The sequence below is a fragment of the Apteryx rowi genome, unplaced genomic scaffold, assembly GCF_003343035.1.
Source record: "Apteryx rowi isolate R43461 unplaced genomic scaffold, aptRow1 scaffold_246, whole genome shotgun sequence".
NCBI lineage: Eukaryota > Metazoa > Chordata > Aves > Apterygiformes > Apterygidae > Apteryx > Apteryx rowi.
Window position 1 is genome coordinate 798276 of NW_020448819.1, and position 27309 is coordinate 825584.

Here is a 27309-nt window from a genome sequence, read left to right on the forward strand (position 1 = left end):
GCGAGCAGCGGGCGGGGCCAGCGCGGCCGCCCGGGCCGGGGCCGCCGCCATCTCCGGCAGCGGCGGGAGTAGCTCTGCAAGTGGTGACTGACCAGCGCAGCCCGTTCCTCAGCGTGGCTTTTCTCCCACTTTTAGACCTTTAATAAAGCTCTGCAGAAGGGGGTTATTTTGTGGGTGTCTTTTTTTTTCCTCTTCTTCTTTGTCAGGGATGTTAATAACTTTGTTTGATTCGTAATTCCTTTTACAAGGAGCAGCAGGTTTAAAGCTAATTAAGCAGCGGTTACAAACTCCTGTGTCATTAGGGTGGGACGCGTATTTTGCAGCGAAGCCTGCTAACCCGCCTGCATCGCGCCCGTCCTTTCGGCCAGGACGGCTTCTGAAGCTGTGGTAGCTGCCTGTCCTCTACTGCAGTTAAATATTAAATGTATTTTACTTGTCTTGGATTTTTTTTTTTTTAATGTAGGGAAGGGGAGAAATCAGTCTTGAGTGAGTAAACTTCACAGTACTAAACAGGTGTCTATTTACACTGTCCTTAAAAAAAAAAAAAAAGCTACATCCGCACCTGGATGAGATCCTTTGACGGATAAGGAGTTCATTTTGATGTCTTACCTACAAGTCAGCTCATCTTGGTATCATCGTAAGGCATTAGTTCAGCGGTCGTTCGGTCCCTGTCCCTGAGCGCCTTCCAGCAGTGCTGGAACTGCTGGTGCAAAAGCACAGTCCAAGTGCGGGACTTGCCTGTGCGGCTGCTGCCTTTGTAGGAGGAGTGGTCTGCAAGGATCGGGATCTCTCTCGTGGGTTTTCTTTTTTTTTCCATCCTGAGTGTATCTTTGGGCTGTAGATTTGGAGGAATGCCTGAAGCTGTGGAGATTTTCCTGTCAGGAGAACAGCCTCTCAGTATGTGGCCATACCTGCCCTTATATTTGCTGCCACAGCTTCCCAAAAGGCAGTCGTCAGCTCCCGAGAGCCTCTCACAGTGTGCATCTGTTGGGGCGGCTTTCCTTTCACCGTTTTTTTTTAAATTTGTTCCTAGAGAACTTTGACTATGCCAGTTGGGAGCTGATTACTGAGTATATCTACTTCTTTCCTGGGGCTGATCATCCATGGGCAAGCACTTCAGAAAAACCTTTCTCTCCTTTTATTCAAGATTTTCTCTGCCTGTTCTTTTGTCTGTCTGGTGTTGACTTTCATACACATTATGTCAGTGAGGACTTTCCCCCTTTCTTTCAGTGTAAAGGAAGCACTCGGTGTTCACCTGAGAAGCATTATTTTTGCTATTTAAAACATTTCCTGGATTACTATGATATTCTTAAGGTTTAGAAGCCAAGCATAAAAATACTTGCTGCACTTATATTTCATCAACCTCATAACGTATTCAGCTTTTTATAGAGATCACATAAGATTCATTAATAAAAATAGTGACAGACTTGCTGTTAGAAATACCTCAACTATGAAACCTGCTGCTGAAGTGTGAATAAACATGGGACTGTGCTGCAAGAGCTAAGCACCATTGCTGCTCTTTTGTCAGTGCATGAGGCCCACTTACACCAGAACACTGCAGATATCTGCAGCACTTTTCTTTTTTTGACTGTTCTGATTGTTTTTATGAGTCTCCTGAAACATAGAAAACATAAAGGCAAATTAGAATTATTTTATTTGCATTTGTTCAAATATATGCTTCTATGAGAGCTGTGTCAATTTGGTGTCTGTCATCAGGAGAGTTCAAGTAAAGAACATGATATTATTAAAGTAAGAAAAAAGATAAAATCCAATACAAATAATAATTTTAAAAAAAGTCTTTGAGCATCAGAGAGAAAAGATAGGGTTTTACATAGTCTCTATGATACACAAAAATTGTTAATGTCAGTAGAGGATACTGTTGACCCTTTACATCCAGAAGAGGAACCTCATCAAAATTGTCCCTAACAGATGCATCTTTTTTTCAACTACTGTAGTTAGGCTGCTGTATCATTGTGTTTTTTTCTCTTATGCTGCCCTAAACTCTGAAATTAATTGTTTTGATGTACTCTGTCCAAAGCTTAATCTTGGAAGTAACATGGAAGTTAGTGGAAATGATGCCTTTTTGCTTTCTTTCAGATTCTGTTGTTTTTGTTGCTGTATTATAGTAGCATGCAAATGCCAAACAACAAAGTCACAACAAAGAAGTTGCAGACTGGTGGAAGAGCTTTGATTTCATTATTTGATTGTCCTGTAGGACTAGTGGAAACCTCTTTTTCACTTTCAGGAGAAAGTTTGCAGATTTCCTGTTTTTTGTCCAAGGAGGAATATGATTACGGGAAATGCAGAAATCAGCAACGCTGAATCAAATACACTGGCTTTCTAATCCATTTTCTTTTCTTGTCCACAGCAAGAATTACCAAGATACTTACAGAGCATGTGCCAAACCTTTCCACATGCAGATATGTAATAACCAGCCCTCTCTTGTTAGCTCTAATTATGTTCGAGTTATGTAAATGCTTTTTTGGTGTCAGTGCTAGTTTAAGCAGTTCCGAGCTCTAGTTGTTCTGTCCCTATGCTCCCACTTCTTTTGGCTGGCATAGCTGGGTATGGGGCTGTGGGTGAACTGTATCAGGGAACTTATCTGCGTTAAAATAATCTCCTTTGGGTAGGATCATTTGTAACCTGGGTCAGTTCCTTGATCTGGTTCACCTGTAGTTTCTGAACCCTTTGCAGCTCAGCAACTGGAAGGACGGTGCAAGAGTAGGAGGGAGGGAGAGGAAATTGGTCTACTTTAGCCACTACTTCTGCTGGAAGAACTGGATGTGTAACTATATCCTGAAAAACAGAGATGATAGATCAGGACTTCAGCCAGTGCTTGATAATTTGATAACATTAAGATATGCAATATTTTGTGTTTTTATATCCATTAGTTTGGCATTGCAGTCCCAAGCATGTGGAATAAAAGATTTTATTTCTTGGTATGAGTGCTCTTTGCAAAATTGGTGCTGCTTAAACCTTATGTTTTTCCAGGAATCTTGTTGGTTTGTATTTTAATTATCATGTCAACCAGCTTTCCAACTACCGATGTAAGCTCTAAGGATAATGTTGTACCATGGCCCACAAAACTTTTTTTCTCAGCTTTGTTTTTTATGTGGGTGCGTCATTTGCTGTCTTCCAGCCCTGTGAAAAAACAGCTCTTAGGGAAAATACTCACCTTTTTCCTGTATAAGGGGTATTGTTTGAAAAGAAAGGCCAAAGATGTTTCTCCATCTTTTAGTTATCTGCATTTACATGAAGATTAAATATGGGAATATCTGTATATAAATTATTTATAAAGTGTTTTTTTGACTGATGAAGTCTATGAGAAATCACAGTTCCTTTGCCCTGTGTTATTTGGAAAATACTCTGCATTGTCCATTGCGTTTGGTTTGGACATATGAGAGTATTTGCACTCGCTCGCTCTCTTGCTTATGCATGATGCACAGTACTGATTTCTAGTTAATTTTTTTCTATATTACTTTAGCAGGTGTACTGATTGCATTATCTGTTATTGTTTTCAGGCACATGGCCGTGGTGACTATGATTCTGATTTTAGTGATGAGGAAAATGGAGAAAAGTCTGTGCAAAAGACTAGAAGGTAATGTAATACAGAATTAACTCTTTGCATTATGTATTCCATGCAAAGGGCCTATAGTACAGAAGATTATGCTAAGTATGTTAAGTCTGATGTCGAAAAGGTTTATGAAAAATGAACCTATCTGTTTGCTTCCGGCATCTCCTCATGTCAAATTTGCCAGGGCATGTCTCCAAGGGGCACCTGAGAAAGATCAGTTCTGCCGTGTCCATCTGATGTCTATATGCCTTTCAGTTCGCACAGCCGACTACTTCATTTTTCCAAGCATTAGCATTAACTGCTGGGGTTTGTCTGCTCTGTTCACTTTGTTCTAATCCGTCAGGATATGTGGAACTGCTAAGAGAGAGCAAAGAAAAAAAGGCCAAGTGGCAGCAGGCTTTGTCAAAATAAAGCACCTGCTTGAAGGAAATGAAGAACTGATACTGGTTGTTTATTATTTAATTTATGAAGAGACCTGGGAATTTTATTGGTGAAGCTGTACTCAATCCTTGAAATGTAACTGCACGTCTCCTATTTTAGATTGTCTTTACCAATTATTTCAGTGGTTTGCACAATTAGTGGCCTTTTTTTGGTAGTCTGATCACATTCTATTATTAAGATTTTTTTAATGTATGTATTTTTTTGGCACTATTGTCCTTTGCCACTTCGTGCACAATACTGAACACTTTATGTTACACATTTATTTTTCCTTACCTTTTTCTGTCTCTTTCTTGCTGTGTTATTGGACTTTATTCAAGAAGGTTTTCTGGAAACTTTCCTAGGACTCTTGCATACTTTCCTCTGTAGTGGAATTGAAAGAATGGGTTTGTAGTGTCTGAATGCATTCTGGGGCAAAATCTTCAGTGTTATAATCACTGGGATAATAGAAGGCATTGTGCTGTTCCATTTATCTTATAAATATCGTTGTTCTGCATTAAAACAGTGAAGGTTTTTGTTCAGTTTTAGTTTGCAAATGCCGTTACACATTTTAGCTTTCCACTTCCTAGGAACTTATTTCTAGGTTGCTGTTAACCATCAGGAGCATTTCAAAATATCATCTTTACCCTTGTTCTAGCACACTGCTACTGGTTCCCTGTAGGACTCTAATGTGGGTTCACTGCATATGTATATATCCTTTTTTTGCAGTATGGTGATACTTTCACTTTAAGGAAACAATAGTCTTCAGTCTTCTGCATATTGCTGTTTTACAGAGTGTCCTTATGGGAATTTTGTTCCTACTGATACTTTTGAACATACTTTATGCTTAGTTTTTAGTGTCCCATATTCCATAGATTGAAATATAAATTCCCTGGCTTGCTTTATACAGGTTTCTGACTTCCCTTCTTTCTGTCGGCTAGTAATTATGGAAAACTCTTCTTCACCTCTGATGATGACTGAAACTAACTAAATATACCTCTGGCTAGTTAAGGTGCATCACTTTGTATTTAACTTTTCATTAATATGTCGAATTCTGGAAGTATTTTTAGCTGCCAGGTGACAAATACAGTTCACAAGACAGTATTTAAATGAGTTTTAAATTAGCAGTTCTTGTGAGTACAGTCAGAGAAGCTGCGTTGGTTAATGACGTGTCAAGACGTTATCATGAAAGGATGGGATATGATTACTAACAGTCACTCTTTTTCTATGAACATACTGTCCTTGCTTTTTTGACTTGGCCATGCAGCCTAGATTTGCAGGTTGCTTTAAAGGTAGAGTGAAATTGATGAAGATTTTCAGTGTGGTTCTAGAGTGATAATGTTCATAAAAATCAAGAGGTGCCATTATAAGCAATTTTCTCTAAATGCTAACTGTAAGCAAGTGCCTTTCTGGATTTGTCCGGCAAATGAAGTAAAGTCTAACCTGATGTTGATTCTGAGGTTTCGTTTTATTCACATAAAAAGTAGTGATATAACAGTTAATGCTATTCAAGTTAGTGCAAACTTTGGCATACGGAAGTTGTATTGCTTATGAAAAGTTCCTGACTAACTTATTTCTCCCCCTTTTTCCCCTGCCTTCAGTATAAAAGAAGATGACCTTCTGATAAAGCCATTCCAAAAAGCAAAACAAAGCAATGTGGCTCACAGACAAGTTGCAGCTGAAGAATGGGATAGGTATCTTTTATTATCGCTCTTGTGAGATTTTTTTTCCATAATGTGACGATAGCTTTTGTTCAAACATATTTGTCATTAACAGGGAAGAAGCAAGAAAAAGAAGATTTCATTTGATAGCTATGGATGCTGTATCCTTCTATTTAATTTTTTTCAAGTTTGAAGTTGGGGAGACAGGTTTTCCACTGTGGTGGAATATTTCTGTCAAGGAAGCTTTACTTCAGATTTCTCAGTTTTCACAGAAGTTTACAGTGTGGCATCAAATACTGAGTAGTTCTTCAAAATAGCTTGTTTGCTACTGAGATCTACCTAGTAGAGGCATTTCCAGACTCTTCCTATATGCTCGGTTGTCTTGTTCTGGACTAAGTTATACAGTGCATTTTATTTAGATTGGCACAAAGAGGCCTTTGCCTTTTCATTTGCATGTACATAAAATATAATTCTGTATAAGGCTATTAGCTTTGGGCAAATTAATTTGTGCTTGAAATACAAAAACACATTTATTAATTCAAAAGACTATTTAAAAAAGCATTATCTCCAATATTATCTTCTACAGATGATCTAATGTAAGCCTGTATTGTATCATGTGTAGTTTTATTTTAGTTCTTTCTTTTTGAACCTCTTAATTGTATTTCATGCATCATTTGTAGCTATTTTTATAACTACTGCTTCATTTAGTTTACAAAATTTCTCCTTTTATTTAGTTTTCACCTAGGAGATGTTTTAACTGAGTGTATCCAAAATATTGTCAGTTCCTTGTTTGTTTAAACAGCTGTTCTTCAGCAGTAAAAGTTACTAAATTGGAAAGTAAAGAATAAATTAAATATGGAAAGAGTTACTCTAACTGGAAATTCAGGTAAGCAGAAAATAACTCCTCCTAACCAGCTTTCGAATTTGGTCAGCAGCTACATATACTTTCCCATGCCTATAAAGGGGACATGTCTTTATAAAAGGTTATAAAGTAAAAATTGTTAATTAATTCCTTTCTTTCTGGAAATTACTAAACTGTTTTTGAGAAAAAAAGCTTCTTTCTGTTATTTATTTATTTATTTATTTAAGTTATAAAAAGGGGTTTTATTATTCTCTTAGTTTTAAACTATTGGTAAAATAAAAGAAGATAAGCACTGAAACTGAAATCCTTAATTACTTTATTCAGTATGAAAGACACAAAAAGTTTGTGAATGACTACATTTTGTACTATGGTGGCAAAAGGGAGGATTTCCGACGTTCCAGGTAAGAACCATTAGCAAGCTTCCCTTCGCTGCCCCCAAACCTCCCTGTTATGTAAAGCTGTTAAATATATGCTGTAATTTAAGGGTTTTTTTGTGTATAAAATTGTTAATGCTTTTGGTCACAAGGAGTAACTGTAGTAATTGTAAATATCCAAAACACAGAATTGTTAACAGTCTTGTTTCATTTTCCACGATTATTTTTATATAAGAGCTTGCCATGAGCTGAATTTTTCTTGTTTTGTTATGTAAAAGGAAAGATGACAGGTGAACATTAATTTTCAGGAAGGTACATTGAGAAATTTCTGGCAGTACCTTGCAAATATCAGTCTGGAATAATTGTGAAATGTGCAGAATTACTATCAGTTGTCCAGAATAACAATCTCCTTCTTCGGAACTCTATGTAACTGCCTCCTAATGTAACTGTTTTCTTAAAAAGTATTTTCAGACAGGATCAAGTCAGCCACAGTTTCAGGGCTATTTGCCACTGTGATATATATATTTTTTTCCTTTGGGAAAAGGTATGCCAAGCTGTAATATATTCTTGAATAGTTTTTATTCAATAGCAATATATTCTGTTATGCAGTGAGCTGGAGATAACAACTATGAAATAGGGATGTTTGCCAAATTATTGTGCGACTGACTTTTCATTTTAATGTTATTTTGTACTAAATAAAAGTGCCCTTTTATAGAGCAAATGACAAGACGGATCTTGATGTTATAAGAGAAAACCATAGATTCCTGTGGAAAGAAGATGATGAAGTAGACATGAATTGGTAACTAGAACTTTTATAAGACATATTATTTTTAGGTCATTTTGTACTAAATTTGTGGCGTCCATATTAAGAATTACTATGCATACTTAGTGTTCATTCTTTAATCTTTAATACATTTAAAAACGAAAGACCTTTAGAAGGTATAGTAATACCACTCAGTGGTAAAACTAACTGGTGACAGAAAGAGCTAACCAATATTTGTGTATTCTCTGTGAGACTCGAATGACTGTTCTGAAAACTGTGAAGGAAACGTAGTTTGAAAAAATATAGTTTATTTTGTGGTGTAGATATACTTCAAAAGTATTTTTCAGTTTTATGGTAATCGCTCCTTAGCTCACTGAGTTTATTTCCGTTGCATTTCTCGTTCTGCAAACTGTGTTCTTCGGATGGAACAATGTGTCCTTGTCTTGCTAGTGCCATTGCAATGTAAAATGAATTGTATTATGTTCTGTATTTAATAAAAATAATCCCTTTTGTTACAGGGAGAAGAGGCTTGCAAAGAAGTATTATGATAAATTATTCAAAGAATACTGTATAGCAGATCTTAGTAGATACAAAGAGAATAAGGTACAATTCAGTATTGTAAATCACCTTGGTTTTAAATTATGTCCTGTTTAAGCAGGCATTTACTTTAAAATTGCCTTCCTGTGATAGTGTGTTGTGAAACCAGACTGTTAATAACCCCCTCCCTAGTAAGAGAATTGTGAGAAACTGTAAAGTTATTTAATAAGCAGTAGTAAGTTTGAATCCAAGCATTGTCACTGCCCCAAAAATGTGCTTGCGTGGGAATACAAACGTTTCTGTCTGATGTTTTATGAAGAGGTATATTGTGTACAAGAAAGGCAGAAAATGCAGAGAGGTTAGGGAGAGAGGGCTAGAGAGCTTTGCCTACAGAGAAGCACTAGATGAAGCCTAAGAAAAACCTGGGAATGTTGCTGTTTTCTTCAAAAAAAGTCTAAAAAGAGTTTTGTACTTGGATGCTGGCTGAAAAAATTACGCAAATGCATGCTCAGAAGCAGTGTCTCGTGCTGGTTGTTCTTTTCTGATTATGGAAATATGATTTGTCCATTCTTTGTAAGTAAGTAGAATTTATTCAGAGAAACAGCCAAATTCCACCATCAATTTTTCTTCTTAACTGTAACAGCCTTTGCTTTTTCTGAGTTTTTGACTGACTAACCTCTTAGTCAAAATGAGTAGGTTAATTTTGTATTGTGATTTTTTGCAAAGAATATTGCTGAACATATACATGGATTAGTGTTTTGTTACCACATAGTAACAAAGCAGCCCTGCAAACAGTGTCTATATAAAGTACTTTGAGACTATTTATAGTATTGAAAATGATATTCACTGGTAAATATTTGCAAGGACTGGGCTTAAACTCCAGTATTAGGTGGAAAAGATGTCAGCCTTCTAAAGAAAATTAAAAATTAAAATGCTGAAGATGTATTCTCCCCCTTTTTTTGGAGTGATTTTATTTTCCTATAATTATTTCACATGCCTCAATCCCTTCCCCTCCTCAAAAAATAACTGAGTTTCCCTTGAGTTTACTTACAGATTTTGTTTCTTTCGTTACTGTGCCAAGTTTCCATATGTTTGCTATCTTTGGTGGGAAACTGTTCTGTCCCAGTTTCCTATTTTTTCCTTTCTTGTGTGAACAGTATTTCCCTTCCAGAGTCGAATGCGACTGTCCTGGCTGTGTGAGGTCACTCTGAATTTCTCTTTAGGCTAATAAGAATGAGTCTTGTTATCTCTATTTTTTTAAATTTCCATTTCAGCAAAACACTGATGTATCGTGTAATTTGTTTTCTTACATTAGGTTATGCTTTCTGTCCTCATATATGGTATGACCATGTAAGAGTCCTTTCTCCAGGTCTTTGTCAATTATTGATTTATCCGTGCCCACTTTTGGTACAGAAAGATGGAAGTCAGAAATGGGCTGTTAATCAGTTCCCGTTCACACCAGCGGGTTGCAGTCTGCGCTTTCAGGTTTATTCTGCCTTGATTCTTTTTCTGTATTTCCAGAAACTGGAAATAGGATAACTTTAGCCCCACATGCCTTCTATTTTGCTGTGGTGGTGTTACGAGAGGTGCAGGGTGGGTAACAGGCGTCTCAGCCTTTCATGTGATAGTTTATCATGCTCCATATCCTCTTAGGTGATGTCAAACTAAAGTTGGAGGTTTGGGGTTTTTTATGTTGCCTACATTGAGACTTGCATATACATACTCACCTGTCTTATCACAGCTTTTAGTTGTTTTGATATTGGCCAAAATCCTTTAGAGAGCTAATTCTTCTACAGACCTCTGCACAGAAATTGCAACTGAAATCTCATTTAGAACTTTTATTCTGCAAAAACACACAGTTTTCCTAATCACTGAATAATAAGTAGCAGTTTCATGGCAGGGACCCTCTCAAGGTCTGAAGAATCAGCACAGTACCTTGTCAAAGATCAAAGCTCCAAAGAAAACAATAAGAAAACATACACCTGCTGTGTGTGACTTCATAAAGTTCATGATATTCTTAAAATTATTCCCCATGCAATCTTAACAGAAGTTCATAGTCAACTTTTAGTAGCCTAAATATGGAAGAAAAAAAAAAAAGAGAAGCAAAAGCTTATGTTTTATGAAGTTGTGAAGATTTTGTCATTCTTTCCAAACTGGTCCTTACCTCAAGACCATGAAGATGCACTGATTAAAGAAATGTCTCTGGCAGAGGGATGACTGAACACCAGGGTCTTCGTTCACTTTGAATTTTTTTAAATGGTTCCACTCTCACAGTTAGGCTTCATAGACAAGGATTCTTGCATATAGAAGGTTAGATGCTTTCTTCTTCACATAGGTAGAGCATGTAATCTTTCTTTCTCTTTTAATTTTAATGAGCAATGCCGAGGAGGCCCTCTAATATGAGGCTAATCGTCCCTGTAGACAGTGGAAGTGCTCTTCCAGCTTTTTCCTGCTGTTGGTCTGTTATTCCTTGCATTTGCCCTAGACGAGAGTTCTTTTAGGTCAAGGCTGTATTTGAACCTCTGTGTGTCTGTCTGCAAGCTCTGAGGCTGATAAATGACCATCTACATCGTCAGATAGTTCAATTTTATTGTCAGTTTTGCTGTATAGTAAAGGAGAGTGTTTTCCACTTAAGTTTTACTTGGCTCAGTATTGGACTAAAAATGTACTTTTCTCTCTGTCTTCTCACTTGTCCCAGGGGAGTTCTTATTTGCTGTCTCTGTGCTTTGTTTTACAGCTTAACGGATTGGAAATGTCTCCCAGTTGCTAAGAAATTAAAACTATCTGACACCTGGTCATCAAACAGAATCTATTTTATTCTTTTGATTCTTTCCAGATCATTTTCAGATTTCTAGGCCAATTGGTCTTCTACTGTGTCAGAATATTCAGTCACTATTTGTCAGCATGGAAGAGATGTCAGCATTTTTGTGAGAAGAAAAATTTTAAATATCTATGGCATTTTTCCTCAGTGTTTTGTCTAAATTAATACTTTCCTTTTTTCCTGAAAGAAGTGACTGTGGACATCTTAGTTGTTGCTACAGGCAATATTACTCAAGCAGTCCACATTTTAATTTGGGAATTTTACTGTTTATGGATATTAAAATGTCATCCACTTTTTTAACTATCGTTTTTTATTAAGTCAGGCATTTGATACTCTTGTAAAGGATCTGTTTTGGATTTGTACTACTTGGTCTTGGTCTACCTTGTAGATAGAGAAATAACTCATTTAGGATCTTGTTGAACTCATTTACCAAAGACTGTGAGGCAGAATAGTTGTCATTTGCTGATGTTGCTTCTGGTTTCCTTTATTTTGCAGGCTGACTTCAAGAACCTACGCTAATTTTTAATTTTCCTATGTAGTTTCAGCTACAGTTCCTGGTATTGCAGCATAGTTAGAGGATTTCAATCATTATGTTTTTATTTTATTTGTTTCTTCTTAGCCTTCGGCACTCTTTGTCATTTTCCCCTAGTTGCTGGAAGACTGATTTGTCAAAAATGAATCACGCACAAGGACAGCTTTTGTCCAACTTGTAAACTGGGCTTGCTGTAAAGAATACCACAGGTGGTTCTGGCTCCCTCTTTTCTGTTACTTTTGCTCTTGTTTTCCAGACTTGCTGTACTTAGGAAATATTCGGTAAGAATATCATCTGATCTGTATCTTAATGGGTCAAGTGTGGACTGTAGGGGAAAATGTATAAAAGACTACTTAAGTAGCAAAAGTGAGCATGGATAACTCAATGATTGGTGAAGTGGCAGAGGGACTGTGAGAAAGCAAATGTACAGGTAAGGTAGAATTGTATTTTATGATTTACAGCACATGCATGCAGAAATAATGGCAAAATACTGTTGATATTTCCTCCTAAACTTGCAGTATTTAACAATTGAATGGCAAGCTTTTCAGAATTAGAATACCCTGTAAAACAGCAAATCTCCTTTAAAACAGCAAAAAAAAACAATTAACGTCACTCTTAAGATCAAACAGTAGTCACAGAATTATTTTTATATTACTGTTATGTATATATCCAATAGGAGAATAATTTACAGCTCAGTAAGAGAGACCAGTTGAGACTAGGACTTTGTTTCCACGCTTCAGCTGAACTGCTAGGAAGATGTGACATCTTTATTTAACTGCTGCACAAATCACTTGGAACATGATGTTATGACGTAATAAAATACATTCGAAACTGTTAGCAGAAATTTATCAGGCAGCTTTGCAAGACCATACCATTCTAAATATAAAAGGTAGAAAGTAGAGTCCAAATCAAAGCTTGTATCCCTGTTTTTTTGAAGGAGACGTAGTGAGGTCAGTGAAATTTGTTTGCGTGTACCTCATGACATAATTTTTATTCAACTGCTGATCATGATGAATCTTTCTAGTGAATTTTTATGATGCAGATAGACCATCAGCAGGATTGTACTTGGACTGCTTTGCTACTATTGTATTATTGGGAAATGTACTGCAAAGCTGTGTTAAATGATTGTGGAGGATTGTTAAATTTGTGGAGGTTTATTTAAAAAAACAGATTTAAAAACTGTGAGATCTGGATTCCTTTATGAATCCTTTACGAGTATATTTTACGTTCTGTTTCCAATGAGCTGTTCAGCACAGTTCTTGTTTTTTACAATTGTTTAAATTTTTGACTGAAGCATGAGTGGTTAAAATGGTACTTTTTTAGACCACGCTGCAGATTGTAGAGTAGGCTAAGCACAAGCTGTTCCTGCCTTAGCAAATTGTGTATAGTATGGTATAGAGTGTGATCTTCTCTTGCAATTTTTTTTACCAGTGAAACCAATAGGTATGAAACATAGTGTATATTATATCTCCAATTCCAGAATGAGTAGACTGGTATCAAGAGGCAAATATTTTATTGGTGTTCAGATTTTTAATTTTCTTAGGCATCTTCTATGTGATATATTGACTTGGGGAAACTCAGAGCAGAGGAAATATTTGGCTACTGATCTCTTTCTGCTCAGCTTTCAAGCTGTAGTTAGTAAGCTGCAAAGAATTTACATGAGTTTACAGCACATTCTTAAGAGGCAAAACTTTTGGCCCCCTATTTTTCCCAGTGTTCTCTGAACCGCATAGCTCTTTTCACATGAGAAGTCCATGCTGTTGCCCTTCAGATAATGAATTATTATGGTTTATTAAAAAAATCAACAACAGTAAAGACCACACACAACAACAGATACCTGTGCTTCTGTAGAGCATTTAAAATTAGATTAAGAACAATTCAGATAAATCCAATATATTATAGAATTTATGCCACTGAACCTACAAAACACACATTTGTGTAAGTTCAGTCTTTGGATGCCCAAATAGAAACTTCATGATCTAAGGGACGTGCCTCTATGATCTCAGAAGCCTTTTTTTCCCTCTATCTTTTAACATGAAATTTTGGATTTTATGTGCTTTGCTCACAGAGCAAAATTTCATTTTATCTTCTTGTCATGCAATGTTCATGAATTTTAAATGAAATTACAAGACAGCCCTTTTTGAACAAGTTGTATGCCACTAAGTTTTATCCCCTCTTTCTAATTGCTAATGAAAATAAAATTATTTCTCCCAGGCCGTTCTTGCTCCATTCCCTCTTTGATCTTTTCACGAGGCTTCACTTGCCATTTGAGACGATGAAGCAGATTCTGTTGGAAAACAAAAATAGTAGATGGATTATCTTCATGTGAAGTTTCTAGGCAGTGTAAAGGGGGGGGGGTGTTTATCTTTAGTCATTAGGTTGTGAAAGGTGGGGCACTGAAATTTGCTTTTGTGTCTTTTCAGTATTCCAATGATCTCAGTTTTCAGTGTGGACAGTTGCAATGAAGAATCTAGTGGAGTCAGTCTCTCCTAACTTCCAGTTTGTTCTTCTGCCTGCTAGGAAAGCTTTCAGGATGTTTTTAATTCAGTACTGATCAGCATCTCCTGGAATTTGAATTGCAGGAGTAAATTGGAATCCCTCTGACAAGCAGAGTCAGAGGTACTGCTAATTAACAGAGAAAGGAATTAAATTTTATTAATCAGAACTGAATGGATGAACACATGTGCAGGACAGCAGTTTACTAAAATTAATCTTTACATTCACATTTGACTATTCACAACTTAAATTTGTTTTTTATCATAACAGTTTGGATTTAGATGGCGACATGAGAAGGAAGTAGTTTCAGGAAAAGGTAATGCTGTCTTTCATTTTATGTTACATTTCTCCTTGACTATTGTGTTTCTTGCTGCTTTTTGACATTATAATTGTTTGACAGTTTGGGGGCAGTTCTTGATATTGATAAGTGTATCAGACATTGACAGGCACTAAAGTGACCTAAGTCTTAGCTTTGTTTTATGCTATGTATGTTTAGTGTGCATGATGATCTATATTAATAAAAATTAAGGGAACATATGGTTTGTTTTCACAAGCTCTAATTTGTAATGAACACCATCATACTGCATTTGATAATGTAGAATTTCATAGATATGTCTTTTAGCTGCTTCTGTCCAATAGTTCTCCATTGCCCTATTAGTCTTTGCTGCCTTTAATTAGTGTCCTAATACTTTTTCCTCAGAAGATCATTTTCTTAACAGTTTCTCCAGTGTTGTTTCACAGATTTCCAGCTTTTTAATTTAAGCTCTATGTGTGATGTCTGTTTCGGGCTGTTTTGGAAAGCTTCCATGAAAATGGTGGCCATGTCTCCTAGACCTGTTTCTGACACAGTAGCTCATTCTGACTGTTTCTGCATGCAAATTCTTATAGATGTTTTATTGGGATACCGTTCCATGGCCTAAGGGCATGGACTTTTTCAAGTAACTGAACAGACAAGAAGGTTATGGGAAAATCTTGCTACTGCTGTAAGTGAAATATTCATGTCCGTGTCCTGTTCTCAGAAGTCCTGCATGCACATGCAAGAAAATTGAATGGAGTGATGTTGTTGATCAGTATAGTTCTGTAAATAGCTCTCTTTATTATAACATATTGCAAGAACTTAGAAATACAACACTTGTTTTTTTAATTTTTGATAACATGTTTCACAGGAAGAAGTGTGAACATTAATTTTTTAAAAATCTATAAATACTACTTAAAACTCCTAAAGATAGCAGTTGTTGTAGTCATATGTTGCTTTCAGCACTAAGAATTATTTTAACAAATAGCTGACTTTAATATGGTTATGTGCTTTATCCAACACTTCAAAAAGATAACTAAAATTAAATGAAAAATGAATAATTTATGAATAATTATGTCTTCTTGAGGAGGAATTTCAAGCTGTATTATACTTTTACTATGTGCTAGTCCATATTTAAAAACGTGGGAGAAAGTGCAGAATTACACGTTTTAAGCTTTTTGAAAGAAATTCTAATGGAAAATGTAAAGCTTGTTTTAGAGCTAGAACGTAGGAATTGAGAAGTAGTAGCTTTCACCACTAAGGGGCGCAAGAAATCAGTGTTATCTGGTGTATTAGATGTTTTCAAACACGCTTTGAAGTGGTCATTTAAGAAAAACCGAATCTTTAACACCTTTTTTTTCCTTTTTAAAGTGTAATTCAGTAATAGAAATTGTTGATAATAAACTATAGTAAAGTATTAATACTAACCTTGTTCAGCTATCGATGTTTGATAATTCACATTTTAAAAAAGAGAGCATTAACTTAGCGTGTGCCTTATTTAAGCTGTGAAAACACTAGGGGCGAGAGCCAGTTGTATTATGGCTTGGGGTGTGTTAAGGAGGAGAGAGAAGAATGAGTTACTGACATTGGGTTGCTTTGTTTTCCATGTCTTTGCCAGGTGATGGGGGGGGAGGAGGGTTAGGACGAGGGAAAGGAAAGGTATCATTTAAATTACTAATTGTAAATGCCAGATTATTTTTTTCTTCTCTTCTTTCCCACTCCAATCTTTTTTTGTAAGGACTGTGAAAGAAGGTCATATTGAAGATCTCTACTGAGTCTCATTACATTTAAAATGTAATCTTAATGACAATTAATGGTGTAATATCTGTGTATTCTTCAGTAAAGGGTTCCACAAAATGGGTATTTCCTTAACTGTAACCTTAAATTAACGTAGAATTCCTATTTTAAAGTTTGTACATCAGTGAATAGTAGGCACGTGAGTTGCCCTGAAAATAAATCCTTAAAATGAAAAGCTTTAAGCTATTTAAAATATTTATTTTATATGCCTTCCTAAGTACATTTTCCCTCTACTTTTGAAACACCAATAGCAGGGCATGGCATGAAAATATGAAATAAAAGATAGTTGAGGCAAAATGAGATCGTGGACAAACTTCTGGTGGGAAAATAGGTAACAAGTTCATTTGACAGAGGTGAAATAGGACTTTCAGCAATATGCAGAAAGAGGAAAGCTGAACATGTGGATATATTTGCTGGGGTTTACTTACCCTTTTTTTTAGTGTTTTGATAGTAGATTCAGTAATAAAAATACGTAAACTAGGTATGTGTTATTTGACAGAGTAGGGTTTAATACCTGCAAATTGATCTACCCTGTGTGTTTTCACGATTTCATTGAAATAACATTTCACTTTTATGATAGTAGTGTCTTTCTTAGCCTATTTTATATATAGATAAATATACATATAATATGCTTTACCTCATCTGAGCAAATGTTCTTCCAAATTTGCGTCCATTTATTATTTCTCTTAATTTCCTCCATGGAAAATGCAAACTGTCAATACCCAGGTTAGTGCACCGTGTATCCATGTACCAGTTTGGTATGCCTGAGTTTTGATCAAAATCTTAAATCTTTAAATTCAGTCTTTTGACTTTCTGGATTTCCTTAGTGTATTTAATTTTCAGTATTTCATTTAGCTTGCATGTGCAGTACTTGTATTTTCCACTTATTCTGCTTTTCTGTGAGAAGCAGAAGGAACTAACAGTTTTTGAAAGCAAATATTTAACAGATTATAGGATTTGTAATTGTGGAAATGAAGGCAGCTTATAGCAAGGTGACAAAACTCCGGACACATATGTGGTTTAGGATATACTTTTTTCTTCTGATTAAATTAGGTAACTATCCACTTGGCACACTGGTTTCCATGTCTTCCTTTCTTGGACATCTAACTCTGCATTTTATAGGCAGCCCAGGTATTAGCTGGGAACTAGAGCTTCCACTGTGGGAAAAGTCGCATTTCAAGTACTGAACTGTCTGGTGCGTAGTTCCCTCTGACTCAGGTTCTGCATCTATAAAATGGGGATTATAATGATCTCTTATTTCTTTGCAAAAATATACATCTGAAATGCTTTTATGATATTCAGCTATACTACAGTGTTAAATACTATTGAAGAAACATTCAGGAAAAGTAGAATTCTGTGCTCAAGGCCAGGTTTGAATATGTGTTGTAGGGATTGTAAAGTGCAAGATGAGGATAAGAAAAGTCTGGCTGCTTATATATATGTATACAGTATGGATTAGGGGTCTGTTGGAAAAAAATCACAATGTCAAATATTTAGACCATCATAAATATGAGTAAGTGTATCAGGGGACAGAATTATGGTGATTTACACAGTCTAAGTCCTGGTTTACTCAACATTCATTGCATGACTTAGCAGTCTGAAGATGCTCTTTCAACGTCATTGTTGTCGATGTATCCAGTCTCACAGGCAAAATGTGAAATATCCCATGCAAAAAGCAAAATATCCACAAGTGGTTCTATATACTGTAAAGAGCAGCTAATCATAAATAAAGCTGCTGTATCTTTTTTCTTCTGTGCCTGTTTTTCTGGATTTGTTTTGGGAATTTTTTTAGAAGACATGAAATTAACACAGTGTAGTTAAGTTCCCAAAAGTTTTATATGGGGATAAATTTCTCTTTATAGTTTTTCCTCTTTATAACTGATATAAATGATTCGTGATAACATTTTATCTTACATAGGGTTAAACATATTTAATGCATATTCATTTGAAAATATTTTTTTATTGGAGCCCTATTTTCTTTGGTTCAAGTGTTGGCATTGCAGGTGGTTTTAGACTGCAGAACTGAAGTATCTGAGGACGCTGCCAATCCGCGAGTTAGCAGCTTAAACAGAATGCTCTAAGGTTAATCTTTCACGCACAGTCCTGCTTGTGAGCCTGTTAATACAGAGCCTTACCACCAGCACTGCATACATACTAGTCCTCCGCAGAGGAAATATATGTGTCTATTAACTGCAATATTGGGAACACAGTTGTGTGAACAACATACATTATGTGTAAATTGTTTTAAAACTGATATTGTGTTTAATATAATGAACCCCCAGAAGTTTTTGAAGCTGCTGCATACTTTCTCATAGAATTGCATTTCTTCTTTTTTCTAGTATTGTTTTTCCTTTCTTTAAAGAAAAATAAAGTGTTTCTGGAAAGTCATTAGAATACAAATTGTTTGTCCAGTAGGTGAGGTAGACTTGTAATCAGAATATGGACATCTTAATTTTGTATATATGTTGTACTCTGAGTAGTTTGATGTCGTTAAAGATGTATGTCTGAATTGCACCTTCTGATCCATCACCCTCTGCTAAGTAAGTAATCATTTAGGATATAGAAAATACCCTAGTAACATTCATTTTCTTTGATTATTAACTAGAAGTTTTTCCAAAGTTCAGTATTATGCTTTTTTTCTGAACATCTCCCGTCTTCTAGAATAATGTAAAATAAAGCTCAAGTTATGTTCTTTCTTTGTAAATATGCAATATGAGACAAATATGATTGATCTATAGCTCTTACTAGTTCCTTAACCTAGATTTTCTTTTAGCTCTGGGGCCTTTTTCTTTGAAAGAAATGGAAAACAAAAAACCAAAAACTGAGCAAAACTGGAAATAACAACCCCAAACCTATGCATGTTAATCATTCAACCTTGGTTTGCTTTTTTTGACCTCTTTAAAGGTCAGTTTTCCTGTGGAAATAAGCACTGTGACGAGAAGGAAGGCCTGAGGAGCTGGGAGGTGAATTTTGGTTACGTTGAACATGGTGAAAAGAGGAATGCCCTTGTGAAATTGAGTAAGTCAGCCCTTCTTCTGCTGGCCTTCAAGAATATGTAAACTTAAAGACAAATATCTCACACTTTCCAAGGTGTAGCGTGAGACTCGGTGATAATGATATTAGTATATGCACAGTGGAAAATAAGCTGCTGTAGAGGAGATGATTTTGTTAGATTAATTACAGGTAGTACGATGGTTTGGTGAGAATGGCTGCTATCATTACGTATGACAAAGTTGTTACAGGTTGAGCACTTCATGATGTATAATTTGTATGTAATACAATTCGAATACCTGATTATAAGCTATTACGTAAATAAGCTTGTTTATTTTTAATGGACAATACTGAATTGCAAGGTTAGTTTCCTCACTGCCATTGCCTAACAAGCTGTGTGGCTTAGGAGTTCTTAGGGCTTTCAAACAGACAACTTTTGTACACTTTCAGCTCAATTAATTTTGTTTTTAATATTTACATTTTCTTCCAAAAATTCTAATTTAAATTAAATTAATTCCTTTTCCATTCTTATTTCTTAAGTGAGATCATCTTATTCGAGTACTTGTTGATACGTTCAGTTAACCATATCACAGAGTACATATATTTTGTGTAAAAGAAACTAATGGCGGGGTTTTTTTGTCCACAGAAAGGCACTCTGTTTGGCAGCATTTGTTCTTTGTAGAAGCTCTAAGAGACTCACAGGTCTTCAGTATAATTGTAGAACAATCTGATCTGTCCACAAAGATCCATAAAATGTGCTATCTGTACATGATAAACACTGATAGTTTTTTATGAAGAGTTGCCAGAGGTAAACCTGTGATCTTTCTCCAAATTTATTAAACTTTAGATTTGTACTGAAAACTTTGATCATGTTATTTTTCTTATCCCTGCCTGCAATCATAATATAACTTGTGTTGGAGGAAGAGTTAATAAAATTTGAAGAAAATGTTATATCTAGTTTTATAAATTTATTAATAAGTTTTGTTAATTATGCTTATCAAATACACGGCTGTAATGTTCTTGTTCTGTCTTTTTCAGGACTGTGTCCAGAATGTTCCTACAAACTTAACTTTCATCACCGGTAATACAATATTTTGAAAATATGGGGACTGAATTATTAATAGGTTCCAGTTATGCTTACCTGAAAAATAGGGAAAAAACCTTCAGATAGATGGTTAGAAAACTTCTGTTCTGGAGTTCTTATGAAGTCACTGATTTGATTCAATCCTGAATAAGAATGGTCAAACATATTTTCTGTTTGTCGGCTTCAGAGTAATACTTCCTTTGAATCAATTTCCCTGACTGCTTTTGGCCAAACAAGCTGTAAAAAAATTGGCTGTTGTCACACAGTAAGCCCACATAAATAATACTGAAAATAAAATGAATAGATTGTTGATCTGCAGTAGGTTCTTAGGCTTAAGATTCTTGTACCTCAGGTTTTATCACTATCAGATAAGAAAATATAAAAGAAATTGTATTCACTGCATTTTTGTTATTACATGTGCAAAAAACTAAGTTTGCTACATAAAAAATTTTAGATTTCTACCTTTATCAATATAAAGCGGGCACATGGTATAACATTATTTTCTGTATTTAATCTTTGATTGCCAGTTCAGTGTCATTTTAGCACCTTTAGCATTTCCTGACCTTTGTCTTCAACTATATAGCTATAATGTTTCTATACCACTTTCATTTTTTAACTGCATTTTTTATCTAGTAATAATTTTCAGAAAGAATGACAACTGTTTGACTGTATTAGATATCTAAGGTTTACTGTTGTTTGAGGAGTACATATAATAGAGGATAAACATTCATTTTTTGAAGGAGGAAAGAAATCAAATCAAAGAAGAAAAGAGGCACAACTATACTGAACTCTAAAGAACCAAAAGTTAAGAAGACAAAGTTATCTTGTTCAACAAAAAGCAAGTCCAAAAAAAAGACCCATAAAGGTAAATTTAAATTTTAAACTTTCCATTGTGAAAATATTCTAAGAATATGTTGGGTGTTAGCGCTGCCATAGCTATAGATACATAAATGTATCTGGACTGTGTAACTTTGGTAGTCAAAAAAGGTAAATTTCTTAGTTAAATAAAATTTCTTAGGTGTACAAAAATGTAAATTTGCAAAAAGACAAATTTTTTACAATTTACAGAAACGGGAGAGCCTTTTGAAAAATATAGCATTGGAAGGAGAAGTGGTCTAAGAATTGGGACGTTGCATGCCAGAAGGGATTCTAAAGTATCTGATTCTTTGAGGCTTTGGGGTTGAAAGCTTTCTGGTAATGTAAGATAACCTTTTTACACCACAGATCTTGGGATAACATTTGAGCTCGAACTGATGACCTTTGAACTCATGCAAAAAAACAAAATAGTTTTTCCTTCAGTGTTTTCTTTCTTTCTTTAAATTAATGGTGTGTGCATGCATGTGCACATGCTTATGTGTAATATATTGTGATAAATCTATCCTTGCAAACATTTTAAGAAAATGGGTAAAACCAAGATAGGCTTATTATTTTTTAAATGTTGTTTTTTTCTAGATCAAGTTTCTTCAGAAGATTCAGATAATTCTGATAAAGGTAAAGGACTTGAATATCTTTTGCATTTTTATGTTTTTGTAATAAGTTGTGCCATATTCAGTTGTCATTGGTCCTAGTTTTATTCACTGGCAGTTTTAATACTTCGTAAGATGCTATGAAAGCTGTGTGAAAACAAGCAGAGATGTGAAGGGTCAAAAAATAGTTACTTCTAAACTCTTGGAGATAAACTGTTAGGAATTTTCAGAAGGAAATCTTTCAAGCTTAAGGAAGGAAGAAAAATAGGAGGATATAATACAGAGGAAATAGAAAAATAAGGGGCCAGTTTGTTCAGGAAAGAGTAGCCAGGTGCAAAAACAGGTACATTGTTAATAGTTGCCTGGGTCAAGGTGTGCACGTATGTGCTGTGTAATACTATAGAAAATACTTTTCTAATATAATAATAACTACTATAATTTCTTTTGTGGAAAAATACTAATACGTATGCTACCCGCAATATTAATAGGAGGGAGCACTGGGAGAAGACACCATGCCAAATATATCCTATACTTTAACGAAAGTCTATTCCAGTTACCACCTGTAGTATCTCAGAGACCTGCCTGTTGCAGGTGGAAGAGATGAGCGTTTCAGTGACTCCTTTGCAGTGGTTATCCTTATATTGCAGTAATTCCAGCCCCAGTGTCTTTGCTGATGAAACAGGCCTCATCTCTTGATCCTCCTAATTCTTGCTGCAGACTGTCTAGAAGGGCCTGAGTGTTTCTACTGATTGCTTTTCTGTGTTATAAGTTTTTTGGAAAGTCCTCAAAACCTATTATTTCCCAGCCAGGTGCAGGAAGTCCCGAAGTCTCATGACTCAAACCATACCTAAAATCTCTGTCTTGTCAGGAAAGTTCTATTGGAAGTTTTTTCTCAAGTTAGGGCATATTTCTAACGAAGGGACATTTTTGCTCTTTCACTCCCTCACTCCTACTTCTACTGAACAGTTATTCAGAAAAACATATTTTTGACAATTTCACTGATAAATTACAATCGATAAAAATTGTCATTCAAATGGAAGTAGAATAATTGATTCATTTAATACCAAGATTTGACATTGTATTGTGATTCTGGATATGTGTTTATAAATCTTTAATTTTAGGAACAAAGTGCTATGTTACTGTTGATATAAGGATCAGAGTTTTGTCATGATTGCTATTATGTTTGGCTTAGATATCAGTTAATGATATCTAAGAGTCATTTTGATGCTGTATTGAATAACATTTGGCAAATATTTTCATTCTCACTTCATATGAAGTATTGAGTCTTGTGGTTACAATTAAATGTTGCTGTTAGCAAACAAGCATCTAGATGAAAAATTTGATAAATTCTTTAAAAATTAATTTCTCAGGCACTTTAAATTTTTTTAACAGATTCAGATAGCAGTGATGTGCAAGATGGTCCTTCAGATGCAGACTTTTGGAAAGGTCCTCTACAAGAGCCAGATGAAAAATCACGGTTAGTTTGGTCAACTAGTAAATTTGTATCTAGTAAAAGTTTGAATAATTATGACTATTCAGAACTGCAAAGGTAGAGACTTTTCCTGAATGTTTTGATGAATATTCTGACATTGAAAATTATGTCAAATCATCTTCCCTGTAGTGAACCTAAGAATATTCTTTTAAAAAGAGGAAACATACATGACACTGGAGAAAAAGCTGTGTCAAGCCACTAACATACTGCTGCCAAAATAGGTCACCTATCTTAGAAGTGAATCCTAACAGTCAACTCCCTGCTGTTGCACAGAAAGGGATACATGAAGGGTATGGGACCATAGTGAACAAGTCAAAATGGTATATACTGGGTACATATTGTAACTGGAAGTCTGCTAAATCTTTTTTATACAAAGATTAGCTCCTAATAGATCAAAAGCAGAACATTCTTTGACACATTTTTATTTTTTACAGGGAGGAGGAATTTGATGAGTATTTTCAAGACTTGTTTCTCTGAAACTTGAAATGGATGTAGGCTTATTTTCTTTTTGGAGCATCAAGATGAGTGTCCGGAAATCCAGTCATATTTAGGGACCAGAGACTCTTCTTTCTACCAGTGTACCACTTCTACAGTCACTCCGTATGGACCGTCTGGGTGAAGTATCTTTGTAGAAGGATTCAGGCCTAAAAACTTTCTTTTTCTTGTGGTAGCCTGTATGCTCATGAAATATGAGAAATAATCTGTTGAGTGCAAAAGATATATTGCACCCTAACTTAAAAAGAGGAAGGACGTAAACAAATAAGAATATAGTTTATTGACAGTGCATCACAGAATTTGGCTGCTTTTTATTTTATCCCAAACTTTAGATTTTGTCCAATTTGTTTAAGGAAAGTTTTGGAAGAGTCTGTTATCAGTTTATAACCATGGAGGTTAATATATTTATATTTTTAATTTATTAAACAGTTAATAGACTTACCTTTATTGGTCATGTGGTCTTTAATATTCAGATATTGGTCTGTGTAAGTATTTTTAAATGCTATTAGGGAAGTTCAGTTTTTATCAAGTATGGCCTTCACTTGAATTAAATAAATATCTGAAATGTGTTCCTTACTCCTTAGTAACATTTAGTTCATTATGAATTTGTTTTAAATTTTAGTTATCCTATGATATGACTAATAATTCCTCTCATTATAAAAAATCCAGATGGTTGTTTAAATTTTTGGTTTAATAAATAAAATAATGTTGCTTGCCGCTGGAGATGTACACGTGGTTGGTTATCTGTGGTTTCTGATCTCCTTAGCATTGAATGAATGTTAATCCTTCCTTAAAGTGTAATCCTAAATATACAAGTAAAGAATATTTATTGCTTGAGAATCTTAGTGGGTTCATTTTCCTATTCAAATTGTAACACAACTTTAAACATTCTTTATTGTATGTTTCCAAAGAAACAGTCTGCACATGGATAGTTACAGGGACCATTTTCTTTGTCAGATGAAAATTACTTTGGATAAAAAGGACAAACTTGTTTTGAATTAAATGTTCATGTTAGACAATCTGATGAAAATTAATGTTGTATAAAATATATTTTTGATAAATACTTCCCACTGTAGATGTCATAATAAATTTTTGATATGGAAAATGTAACAGTAGAGGTGGTTGCAGTATATTTATGAACATATTACATGCACTCACGTGACTATCAATAGAGAACTCTATTTACAAGTAATATTAATTACATTTTTAACAGTTTGTACTTGCATAATAGATGACAGTACAAGGACACATTTAGGATGTCCTTGAGTAACAAATAAATGTAGGCTTGTATGAAGGCTTCTTTAGGTAAGAAGATGGATTTAAAGGTTAATTCTCTGTCATCTTGCAAGCATGGTTGAGAGCCAAATCCAGTCTGCAGCAATCTGCTTACATGTATGCAACTTGCCCGAAGGGGCTTTTGTAGAATGTGTTGCTATATTTGTTGCTGCAAGTGCTGTGCATTAGGCATGTGTTCTGAATAACTAACTCCTCTTTGGGTCTTCAAAACACAGTTATAAAATGGTACAATATACATATTAAATACATCATTTAATACAGTTTGAATGAAATTACTTAATGAAACAACCTTGAAATAGCTTCCTTTTGTATTTAGATGTAGTACAGAAAATAATACGTGATACCCAGTTTTATGGCATTGTGAAGTTTGCATAAAAGATTTGGCCCAGTTGTAGGTAAGGATATAGTAAGTGGGAAACTTTTTGTATATTTGTCTTAATTTCTGATGATAGCTGTACAATATGTGTGTAGAGCATTCTTAGAAGGGTGTATAGTAGGGCAAATCTTTCTCCCCTCTCTGTGGATGCTGAGAAAGATCCCTTCTGAGAAAAAAAAACATGTAGTTCTGCTCTTCTGCATTTGACATCCCTCTCTTCTTAGGAGGAGACAGGACTGGATCCACTGAATGCTTAGATACAGGCATAATATACTAGCTGTTTTCCTTCCTTTATCTGTAGGAGGAGCCAGCTTCACGGGACCCGAGTAGTAGGTACGGAGTGGAGTGCTCTCTGTCATTCTTCAAGGACAGAAGGGCTTTTTGGAAGACGAATGTTTCTTACAAAAAGCTAATTTGCATGCAGTGGTGGAAAGGGAGATAAGTGACTTCTGACATGGCCTACTTCTTCTGTCCTCTCCTTCCCAAAATTAAACTGATGCCTGTTCACTGGTTTTCAAATACTGGAAAATTCTGTCCCTTTATTGCATTTTAAAAGGGTGTATCCCGGGCACATGCGCCTTTTAAAATGACATTGAATGTAGTAGAGCCTGCTGTAGATATACTGCTATAGGTATCAGTGAATTTTCATTTAAATGATGTTGATGGCCTGCCTTTTTAGGTTTTCAAAAATAAAAGGTAGTCAGTTTAGGAACCATGGGCAGAGCCACTTGACATGAACAACGGAATGGTTTCTCCAAGCTATGGGTACAATTTACAGATTTATCCTTGGTAGTTTTGGAAAAAGACTGTGTACCATGGATCTGCTTCTTATAGATATGATCCAGGGAATAATTTTCCTAAAGTGAAATAAATGTTTACCTCTAGAATTGTATCTAGTATGGAGTATGAAGGAAAAGGACACAATTCCAGATTATGGAAATACACATAATATAAAAATCTAAATACACAAGTTATGAAATCCGTAATTCTTTGATTGAATTATGCATGTTAAGTTTCATTCAGTAATTTCATATAAGATCTATCAAAATTATTTATATTATTCAGGATAATGTGCAGAAGTTATATATTTTAATAAAAATATTGTGTAGAAATTGTGACGTGAAATAATATCAAGACTTCACAGTTAGCTCATTTTGCACCATTAATCATTTTTTCTTCTGTCTTTTGATTTTTCAGTTTTTAATTGTAACTGTTTCTTTTACTCCATTAAAAATTATTTCCAACAAATGGCAGATGCTTAAGAGGATTGTTAAGAGATGGATCTGTACTATTCTACGCGAAGCAGAAATCCACGGGGCTCATTGAAGTACTTTCTAGAAGTCTTTTCTGTAGCAGAAACAGTGTCTTTGTGACTATGTATTACAAAATTATACATGTTTTGGATTTTCCCTCATCTCCACCTCCACCACCACCTCCAGCTGCATTTTCAGCTAAAAAACAGAGAAGGAAAGGAATGTGAATATTTTCTGTTCATTTCAGTTGCGCTCCTTTTTTTTTTTTATCAGGTGTTGCTTTTGTGATATGGATGTTATGTGTGTTTGACCTTCTGAAAATTGAATGTTTTCACTAATCTGGGAAATCAGAATATGAAACAACAATGCATAGTATAAATAAATAAATATATACACATACACACATACATATTGGAGCAGTTGATATCAACATTTCTGAAAGGACGAAACACACTGAACCACTCTTACTGGAAAGTTTCAGTAGTTATGTGTATTTAACTCTGTCCCATACATACAAAACTGAGGAATGCAAGCCATGCAAAGGAAATAAACTGTTGCATCAGTATAATATTTGAAACTATTTTTGAAGGAGAAGATAAACAAAAACTTGAATTTGACCTAATTGTATAAACTTTTAACCAACCCTGCATGAATCCCTTTGTAATTACCAATCAAGAGAGAGATTTTTTTGTATGTTTTTTTATCTGTAGCTACTGATTCTGTTAAT

The 27309-nt window shown here is 35.1% G+C and overlaps 3 protein-coding genes across 3 annotated transcripts in view; 1 reads left to right on the forward strand and 2 right to left on the reverse strand.

Moving 5' to 3' along the window:
- Positions 1 to 813, reverse strand: part of LGI1 (leucine rich glioma inactivated 1) — a 33480-nt gene extending 32667 nt beyond the window's left edge. Inside the window, exon 1 of the mRNA XM_026066687.1 lies at positions 610 to 813. The gene's annotated coding sequence lies outside the window, so the exon portion shown is untranslated. The remainder of the gene's footprint in view (positions 1 to 609) is intronic.
- The window catches only part of LOC112966520 (protein FRA10AC1), a 43290-nt gene extending 18570 nt beyond the window's left edge, over positions 1 to 24720 (forward strand). The window contains exons 3-15 of the mRNA XM_026066706.1: positions 3522 to 3598; positions 5593 to 5685; positions 5768 to 5813; positions 6839 to 6915; positions 7604 to 7687; positions 8170 to 8254; positions 14308 to 14353; positions 19034 to 19147; positions 20159 to 20201; positions 20945 to 21069; positions 21657 to 21695; positions 23063 to 23147; positions 23597 to 24720. Of these exons, the coding sequence (XP_025922491.1) occupies positions 3522 to 3598; positions 5593 to 5685; positions 5768 to 5813; positions 6839 to 6915; positions 7604 to 7687; positions 8170 to 8254; positions 14308 to 14353; positions 19034 to 19147; positions 20159 to 20201; positions 20945 to 21069; positions 21657 to 21695; positions 23063 to 23147; positions 23597 to 23639 (957 nt within the window). The 3' untranslated portion in view covers positions 23640 to 24720. The remainder of the gene's footprint in view (positions 1 to 3521; positions 3599 to 5592; positions 5686 to 5767; positions 5814 to 6838; positions 6916 to 7603; positions 7688 to 8169; positions 8255 to 14307; positions 14354 to 19033; positions 19148 to 20158; positions 20202 to 20944; positions 21070 to 21656; positions 21696 to 23062; positions 23148 to 23596) is intronic.
- Positions 24721 to 24824: 104 nt separating this feature from the next.
- Positions 24825 to 27309, reverse strand: part of PDE6C (phosphodiesterase 6C) — a 31030-nt gene continuing 28545 nt past the window's right edge. The window contains exon 22 of the mRNA XM_026066680.1: positions 24825 to 26780. Within this exon, the coding sequence (XP_025922465.1) occupies positions 26710 to 26780 (71 nt within the window). The 3' untranslated portion in view covers positions 24825 to 26709. The remainder of the gene's footprint in view (positions 26781 to 27309) is intronic.